Source organism: Sitophilus oryzae, unplaced genomic scaffold, assembly GCF_002938485.1.
Source record: "Sitophilus oryzae breed Bouriz unplaced genomic scaffold, Soryzae_2.0 scaffold_1803_pilon_pilon, whole genome shotgun sequence".
In the NCBI taxonomy this organism is placed as follows: Eukaryota; Metazoa; Arthropoda; class Insecta; order Coleoptera; family Curculionidae; genus Sitophilus; species Sitophilus oryzae.
In genome coordinates, this window is record NW_022146506.1 from 1,880,219 (window position 1) to 1,890,385 (window position 10,167).

The 10,167-nt window shown below is 32.3% G+C and overlaps 1 protein-coding gene across 1 annotated transcript in view; it reads left to right on the forward strand.

Annotated features, from left to right (window-relative positions):
* Window positions 1–9,732, forward strand: part of LOC115883081 — a 215,614-nt gene extending 205,882 nt beyond the window's left edge. The window contains exons 2-5 of the mRNA XM_030901367.1: window positions 6,214–6,372; window positions 8,147–8,312; window positions 8,571–8,613; window positions 9,647–9,732. Of these exons, the coding sequence (XP_030757227.1) occupies window positions 6,214–6,372; window positions 8,147–8,312; window positions 8,571–8,613; window positions 9,647–9,732 (454 nt within the window). The remainder of the gene's footprint in view (window positions 1–6,213; window positions 6,373–8,146; window positions 8,313–8,570; window positions 8,614–9,646) is intronic.
* The last annotated feature ends 435 nt before the right edge of the window (window positions 9,733–10,167 follow it).

A 10,167-nucleotide genomic window follows, 5' to 3' on the forward strand; every position in this document is an offset into this window, starting at 1 on the left:
AAATAAGAATTTTGTTCGAGGAATTATTTATTATTAATTGAAATATTAAAGAATAATATATTAATTTTTTTTTTTTTTTTTTTATATTTTTATGAACAATTAATTATGATAATCAATTTAATTGAGTATAAGTAAAATATGTACGTGGTTCAGAAAGGGATCTGCGGCGGAAGGACCAATTTTACGGGCGAGAATTAAGGGGATCAGTTCATTAAGGTGAGTTTATGTATCAGGACTGTGGGTACTCACCTTTATTCCCGTTCTGGTCTCGTACCTGTTGATTTTTTGCTTGAACAACACCTAGGGATAGCGCGCCGCATGGAAGGTGTAACTGTTAACGAGATCTTTGTCCTCTCTCCAGTACTTCGATACGGCTACGTAGCCCACATAGTTATTACGGGTAAAGGGATGGGAAGAAAAAAGAGGGGGATAGATACAACACAAGGGAAACAAAATTGTTAATTTTGGTGAAAGTTTGGCCCTGTAGTATGGAGTAACAAATCAAGGAATGTAAAAATTATTTTATATTTTTATGTATTAAAGTTTATTCTTTTCTGAGAATTTTTTTATTTTTTTGGACATATATTTATACCAATTTTTTAGATATTCGCTTTTGAAAAACGAATACTAACTTTTGCTTTGTGGATCGTAAGAAATGAGATTCGTATTTGTTTAGATATAAAAACCAGTGCCTTTTGCATTTGGTACTCACTATAAACAAAATACAGGATCAACATAAATAGTGTTTATGATTTATGTAATGTCACTAGTCCTTGGGAATAATCATATTACTATTATTGTTGCTGCAGGTTACTACAAGCAGATACGAATTTAAGTCCGAAGAATCTGTTAAATTTTCTATGATGAACCACTTAAAGCAGCAATAAGCCGATATTCAAAATTTTTTTTTTCAATTACTCTACCTGCAACAGATAAAACACTATTTATAGCGTATTGATGATGACACAAAATCAATGCTAAAATTGCTGGCACCATAATTCGTTTACGTTAAGTCTCTAATTTAAAAGAGGCGGATACTCATCCCAAGTAAGAAAAATACAGAGAAATGATGGGAGGTGAATCGAGAAAAAAAAACTATTTTTTTTTTTTTTTTTTTTTTTTTTTTTTTTTTATTTTTAAATTGCTTGCATTACAAAAAAGCGAAAGCCTACAGAGAAAAACATGACGGAATCTTCTACACAAACTCCAGTAAATGACAGGGGGTGGAGTGAAATAGAGCGGGCAGAAGATATAAGGAAGGAATTAAGCAGGTGTAGTGATTTGGAAGATTTAGTAACACTGATTAAAAAAGATTGACCAGAATCGTCTTTCATAAATACCAGGCCTCTAGCGGCAAATCAACAAAAAGATCAGAGTACTGCCGTAATTGTACACACTACATTAGAAAAAAGTGACATGAGCAAAAGACTAGGTCAAGAATTTTGCCACACCCACAAACCCAGGCTAAGGAGAGTGCAATAAACTGGACATTTACACAGTGCAGGAAAATATCTTGATAACTATCAAGAAATCCAGTTTAGAAACGACAGCGCGGACCTTCAGCTTTAACAAGAAGAGGAAGAAAGCACCTTATCTGGCAATTAGGCATAAACAAAGAAAAGCACCATGGAAGACCCATTCGAGTACAGTTTAACCGAAGAAAAGGATTGGGAAACGAAAGCAAAATAGTTTGGAAATAAAAAAAAAGAAGAAATACAATTTGAGTGTACTTACCATACTGCTCTAGTACTGTTTTGTACTTACCGAACAATCTATTCTATATACTTATCTCGAAAGTGTCTATCACAGAGCCGTATGCAAACATTGACACTAAAACTGCCTTCCCCAGAAGTAATGCCAAAAGTAGTTCCTTGGGAGATACTCAAAGCGGTTTGTGGACGTTTTTTAGGTAAGGTACCTCGGAGGACGACCATCCGCCCGCAGTACCTATTTACGGTCGTGCTGCTACACATGTTCTCATGGCACGGAGAGAGAGAGAGAGAGAGCGCGCGCCAAGTGGTTGCTAGACGTTGAAAGCATGACAAATTAAGCATGTATATCATTTTGTATCACGATCATGATAACAATGTCTGAGGAGTATATCTTGACAGAAGGCCACGCGCAGTAATCGTCACGAATGATACACGTATATATAAGCGCAAATATTATAGGGATAGTTACATCATTGCTTAAAAAGCACATATATATCTGTACCCCATCTGTAAGACTAATAATAGCACACGAGAGAGCGGAGAATATGCCGAATGGGCCAAAATTCACAGGTGCCCTCGTTTGTTTGTGCCGGTTGAGTGAGAGACACATCGCTATTACTCGTCTATTTTTTGAGAGTTTGACAATTCCCACAACACATACATATATTAAACTAGACATTTAGTGATAAAAATGTAATTCGTTTTTTTATATGGCGATAATCAATTCACATTGAAAATTTCAGTGAAAATGTCGAAAATTAAAAGCACATTGTCGTAAAGTGCCTGTATCAATCAAAGTAAGATTTAAGAAGATAATGGTCAGGTTTAATTAGAAAAAATGTTTTTCCATATCACAATGTCTGGCATCTCGAATAAAGCTTGAACCGGCTGCATTCCACTGTTTATTGAAAGATAGCAGTTGGCTTTGTACAAAGCAAGCCGCCTGTGATCTCCAATTACTCGTAATCACGCGAAGACAGTTGGAAGACTATCAAGATTAACCACGAATTACTTCCTATTTTTGGAAAAAGTATACTCTCAGCCTTAATACTTTATAAGGTTGTGCGCATTGTGCGCATTTATACATAAGATGTAATGAGATGAGTTTTTTAAATTTTGATTTAAGCCCATTCATTTATCGAATAGAAGAAATGTATTTTTTGTCAAAAAGAGACCAATATTTAATAATATACTAGTCATATTGACTAGAAAACGGAATATTAGCAAAAAAGGAATTTTAGTGATACTTATTATTAACTATTATATTACTCCTTATTATCTGTCTAGTAATTAAATACTTAATAGAAAAACTAAAGAGTAAATTGATTATCTGTTCTGACGACGCTGACGAGTGACGTATAAATGTGATAATTTTAAAATGTACGTTACCTAGATATTACCAATTTTACTTGTGAAGTGGTAATAAAATACTGATTTTTTCCAATAGACAATAATGCATCTAACATTTCAATAAGTGTTTTGTTTAAATGTTTCTAAATATCTGGTCGTCGAAAGTTTATCATGGATAACGATACCACAGTCTACTCAGTACCAGTTAGTCTTGTTTGGTTGTTTTTCATTATCCACTTCTCACCTGCTGCGCATATTTTCGTACACACTCCAGCAGTCAGAGCGCCAGTTTTGATTGTTTTTATAAACAAAGCTTTAATTCAGCTAAGAACCTTGATACATATATAAGATAAGCGAATATCTGTGTAGGTATTCCAGATTTCCATGCAAATGATCGTGAGTCGGAAAGCTGGTCACAAAAGGACTGTGAGAATACTCTTAATACTGTTTTACTGTTTTACCCTTTTAGCTTCCATTATGAAGTTCCGCTGTGAAATCTTGTTGACAAAAATGAAATAAAAGCAAATACCCGCATGTGTCTTAGAAAGTAGTAAGAAACATATTCAGAATATTCAACTTCGCTTCTGTCTGCTTCCACCTTTCACTATGTTTTTTTTAAACTTCTGTATGTTCAGTGGCTTATTTTTTCATTTAAACTCTGCAATTTGTAGCTCAGAATGAAATTTCTTTTATATTTGTGCCCAAACTTTATTTAACTTGTTATGGTTTATATGGCCTTTTTACGATTTTAGGGGATTGTCTAATAGCCATAATATCTTCTAATGAACTCCAAAATTATCAATTTTAATTTTATTAATGTTATATAATTATTTGTTATTTTGTTCCATAACTATTGTTCACTATCAAACATCCAATAAAAGACTCGACAAAGGGGAATATCTCCTATCGTCGATGTCTATCTTTTTTATATTATAGTGATGGGGATAACTCAAGCGAAAATTCGCTCGAGTACTCGATTATTGAAATAACCGACATCGCTCGATTATGAACGAGCGACGAACGCAAGCGATCCTAGAATGAAATAAATTGAAATCCGATTTTAATGTGACATACTCAATAACAAGCTGAGCAAATTTTCTACATATATTGCAGGTAGCAAATTTATACGACGTTACCCGTTGCGTATCTGAGGGACAAAATTTTACGACCTACATCGACAATGCTTTGAAATAAACTAAATCAAGCGAATCGCTCATTTCTTGCTACTTGCCATTCATCACCGAAAGAATATGTGCCCTGCGCACGCAACTTACTGATGCTGGGCGCTTGGCGTTAACGAGTACTTACAACAATCGATGGACGAAAAACCGTATTTTTAAATACGAGCGATATTTCGAAATTATTATCGCGATTATTGAAATTAATCGGTTTTTCCCATCACTACTTTTTTGTATATTTTTTACTTTTTAGTATATTGTCTGCCCAGACAGAGGCATTAAAAAATTAAAATGAGAGACAATTGTTGTCCGTCATTTTTATTCACAGGCAAATAGAATGTTTTGCCTATTATTGGAAGTCGGCTGTTGTAAATATCCCCTCTATACATTGGTTTAATTAGTGAAGTTCTAATTTACTGTCAAGGACCTGTTACAAAAGTTGACAGGAATGAAACTGCCACACTTAAGAAATCAAAAAACTTGAAACATAATTTTTCCCATGAACATCTTTTTAAGTCGGAAATTTCATTTTTAACTGGTAATAATTAATAATAATAATAATAATATATTACATTTACAGCATTATGCCATAAAATTAATTATTAGAATATATACATTTACAACATTATGCCATAAAAAGGGAACAATGAAACGTACTAAAATATAAATTGCTGCCTACGGTAAGAAATTTACGTACTAATTATTATTTACTACAGAACCGACTGTGGTCTATACGGTTACTGCTTCATTAATTTAATTTAGAAATAACGCTTCAGGGTATTTTTCGAAAAGCTGCCCATAAACGTTAGGTTTATATCTTTATTTAACGCAGGTGGGTGTGAATCCAGCTCTTTAATTAACTCTAATTGAAAACGAAATTTTATTGACGATGTTGTGTAATATTTGATAACTATTATTATTCTTCATTGACCTTTTAAATTAAATGGATTTATTATTATTTATAGACACGGATAATGCCTAAAAGGATTAGTGAGTCATCAAATAATGATATTATCCCAATTTTATGTAAAATTTACCGATTTTCTCAGATATGCGCGCTCTTATATTTGATACCAATTAAACTTTAGTTACGTAATCGAGGGCGCGACTTTTAAATTCATTGTGGTCAACCAGGGTCATATTCGGCGCCGGGCTGACTAACTGGAATTTAAATTTCCCTCTGGGGATTCAGGTGGTAGCTCTGCTGTAAAAAATGTCAAGTTGCCACATTTATTTATTTATTTCCTGACATTGTCATTCGTTTTGATAATTGAGTTTTGTATTACGAGTTTTGGTTTAAATGAATTGTGTTGTGGTATTTTTAAGCTTAAAAATTTACTAGCGGACTTTGCAGTCGAACATTGTTCTTTTTAGAACCTGTTTGAGTGCGAAGTGTACAAGATAGCTTAATAACCGTAAAAACTGATCGCAACTTTATTAGAATAATTTGAAAGGGAAAGCGGTAATTAATTTATTTTTGTTTCCTAAAATATTTTGACTAAAAGAAAATATGTAAAAGTGGGCAACGCTGTACCGGTCAAGCTTAATCAAATGACTAAAAGTTTATTTGATATAAACTATACATATGGCTCTTTCAACGGTAAATCTTTATGAAAGACACCTACTCATTTTTTGCAGTATATTTTACTATTGAATACGAAAATTCTATATAGGATATGCACCTTTATAAAGAATATGTATAAAACATTTAAAAATACTTGAATTGAAATGCATACAGAAATATAGAAAGCAAATGACATCAACTGTCAAATTGATTGATCTCATTCCTATGTTATGGTATAGATGACTGATGTTGTGGTATAGATGATCGAATGTGACTCATTCATCTGTACCACAAGATTGTCAAAATAACAAAAACACTCTCTTCGCTGTTAGGTTTGTTATCACAGTTATATAGATTAAGAAAACTATGTTTTAAGCAAAATCTCAAATTTTCCTTTTTTAATTTACAGGTCCAGCGCCGGATCCAGAATCCCCTGCGATTCCAACTCTTTGGAAGGAGATAAGCCTCGATCTGCCCACCAGGTCCATCCGGTGCTCGACGCGCGCCACCTGGTGGGCTACGAGAAAACTGAGCGCGCAGATACTCCACCCCCGCCGCCGCCGCAAAGGTAATTGATTTTCTCTAAACCTTTTTTCCTAATGATTTTTTTTTCGGAATTTTATATTTGCTAAAAGCTATAATGATGGTGACCTTTTTACCTTTGATATAAAATATAGTGAAATGTTTTCTCGTTATTAGTAGCGCAAAAAAAAACGGCGTCCAGTTGGCTTTGAAGTGACGATCAATGATATTCCCCATATAATTTTACATTTAAAATGACAGCGATCTTCATTCCATTGCCATCCCTGACGACTTTTTTTCGATCATATATATACAATATATCATAAATACATACGTGATATCAACATCAAACCAGTTGTGAACGATCTTTGAGTGTGAGTCTGTCTATGAAATAATATATTATACGATCGAAAAAAAAAACGGCGTCAAAGACGGGTGTGGAATGACAATCGATGATAATTTTGGCGAGGTCAAGCCTCAAGACGTCATTACTTGGCCGGTACTCTTCTTTATTTTTTAGTGGCGCTTACTGCCAGGTGGCCTTGAAGGTTATAATATATTTTTGTTTTGAGTAAAATTTATTTATTATTTTTCATTACAAACCAAACCAAACATTAGTTTTAAATGGTGTACTTTTAAATTCGAGAAAAAATATTTTTTTGGCATTAGATAACCAAACCAAACCTTTTTAAATCTTTCTATAATTGGTCTTAATTTTGGCAAGTTTTATGTCAATTTTTAATAAATGACGTCTATAGATTTACCTCGCCAAAATTATCATTGACTATTCATTCCCCAGCCGTCTTTGATTCCGTTTTTTTCGATCATGGTAGTTCTGATTATATAAACATTATGTATTTTGCTCGCTTAAAAAAATATTAAAACATAGATTTTGATGTGTAATTATATATAGAATTCTCAATGTTTTAAAATATAGGTAGCCCGAATAGAGCTGAGAAGCTTAAACTATATTAAAAATATCAGATTCAATCTCTTTCGAATTTGAGTATTTCCAAAAATCGAAAACGATGTATGCGAAAAATTGTATTGAAAAATATGTCTAAGAGTTTAAAATTGTCAATTATTATTTTAGTGAAGGTTTGCATAATTCTTTTGTATATGATTGACCGTTTCTAACTAGTGCCATGAGCCACGATATGATCTAGAGAAAATATTAAATTTGTTTTGTACAATTCTTTTGGATTCTCTGTATTATTAGAATAATATTTAAGTGTTTATGTTTTTCTAACATACATAAATATGCGTTAACAATATTTTCTGAAATGTATTTTAGTTTTTCGTTTATCATCATAGAAATATATAAAAATTAAAGGTTGTTAAAATCGTTCTAAGGGGAATTGCATGTTATTATTATCACTCCATTTTTCTACACAGCATTATGTCAAGTTTGTAGTTTTAAAATTCTCTGTTACAATAGTATCTTGTAAGTACAATAATGGTTTTGAGAAGACTTTTATGGTTTGGTTTTAAATCCCGAATCTAGTTACTTTCTAAATACATATATTTAATAACAATTTGCTTTATTGAAGCGATATTCACAATTATTTTTTTTTGTTTACTAAAGAAGTAGTAAACAATATTTCATAAGCTTTTGTGCTATTGTGCTGTAGTATACCTATACAATAATGTAAGTGTTTGGTAGTTTTTTACCTTTTTTAACTTTATAATTATAAAAAGATTGCTAAAATTTACATATTTTAGTCACAGCTAAATATAGCTTCCTTCCATCCTAGCTATCTTGTATCGACTTGTAATCTGGATATAAGACTTTCCGATCAATAAGTTTTTTCTACTTGTAGGTGTCTCCCTCTGGCGCCGAACATTTGCGTCGAGGCCGGTCAGATCCAGTTCGTAAAACACGAAGACGAATCCACAGCGCCCCCTGCGAACGGCACGGTAAACACGGGAAGGGTGACTGTAACGAGAGGGTTGCAAACCGAAGGAGATGAATTCTTGCACGTTCAGGTAGGTGGCGGTGCATGTTTAAAATTTGTATTATTTGTTAAGGCGAATTTATACTGAACGTTTACCACAATTACCACTAATTTCAGACACAAAAGTATGTTTTCAGTTTCGAAAACAAACTCAAAACTCAAATTCCACCATCGACCTGAAATCGCTTTTTATTGTTTTGAATATGTTTCCTGTAATTTCAACCAGATGAACAGTTTTCATCATGCATTATACTATTGACGATTTATTTATTACGTTTGATTTTTATAGTCCAAAGTATTGAGTGTAAAAAGCAAATGCGGAGGAGATCAAGGTACTGCAAAGGGTTCATTTTAAAACCACGATTATGGAATATGGTAAAACCATGACCAGCTTGATAAATGATGACAAATAAATAGAGTCCATACATAGAATAGATAACTAAGATGATCTTTTCATAATCTTATAAGAACGTCCAGTAATGAATTTGGAAACTAAATTTGTTAATTGTTGATTAGTGTAATATAGTTATTGTGTATTATAAATAATTATGTGTAACAACTCAAAAGCTTCAAAATGTTCCTCATTTTGGAAACCGCACTTCCTGTTTCATTGAAAACGTCGTGCCGTGTTGTCCGTTTGGTGGAACATGGTTTGGTGCCTTTATTGACAAGACCCTAAAAATAATACTCAATCTAGCTCTAGAACATTTTTCTACTCTACATATTATGAAGTTAAAAGATAGGTACAGGTATTTAATACATTAAGGTAGAACCATACTTCAGTAAGAGTAAACAAAATTGAAATTTGTACATTTATTAGTTTTATATTGTGTCGTATGTTGTTTATTGAATAATTAATTAAAAAAGGTAATATATTACTAGAAGCCATAGATTACTAAGATCTACAGATCCTGAGTAATACATTTAATTAATGCCTCTTTTATTATTGTTAGTAGCTATCAGTTCTTTCATTATAATTTTGGCATTTTAAAATCACTTTGTTTCTTATGTGTTGTTTCTATTAGTCCCATTAGTGTTAACAAATCCTAGAGATGCAAAAATGTCTTTTTTCACATTTGACATATGAAAGCCATTTTTTGGCATAATATATTAACGTTTTCACACTATTACATGGTATTGTATATCATAATAAGATTGTATATCACATTTTTTCTTTGATTTGGTTCGGTATTCTTTGGTTTTAATCGGGTCTATTGGGTTTTAAGTCTGATTAAAGAAAAAAAAGATTGTTTGAATTCATGAATTCTTAAAATAATCTTTATTGAACAAATTCTTCCTATGAATGATAATAATAATATAAATTGACATTATTAAATTAAAATAATTATTATGTTCATAATGTAGGTATATCGATTTTAAGAAATATACCAGAAAATAAATCAGTAGAGATGGCTGAACAGGAAGTCACTTATCAGATTACCGAAGCCTAACGAAATGCGCATATTCGTTGATTAAATTATGATTTTTCTTTTAACGGGAAAGTCGAACCGTATTTTACCGGTAGCTAGCCATTAATTTTCTTTGATTGATCGGCCTTTCGAAACCGTGTGTATTTTTTTGACTGTATTTTTTTCATGAGCGGAAACGTACGTAGGGATTGGGAAATAGCGATTTAAATATTCTAATTTGAAATCCGTGTTGATCCGCAATCGGATTTCGGAGATATACGAAATAGTAAAATAGAGATTTATCTTATGTGTATTGAACAAAGTAGTAGATATAGGTAGAATCTCACGGAAATATAACATATATGATTTTACTTCATGATGTTAATAGTATTTTGAGGTTTATTGTGTATATATTTTGGGGAAGTGTTGTTGTTTCTCCACTGAAACAGTAATTAAAAAATAAAGTTAGTTTTTTTG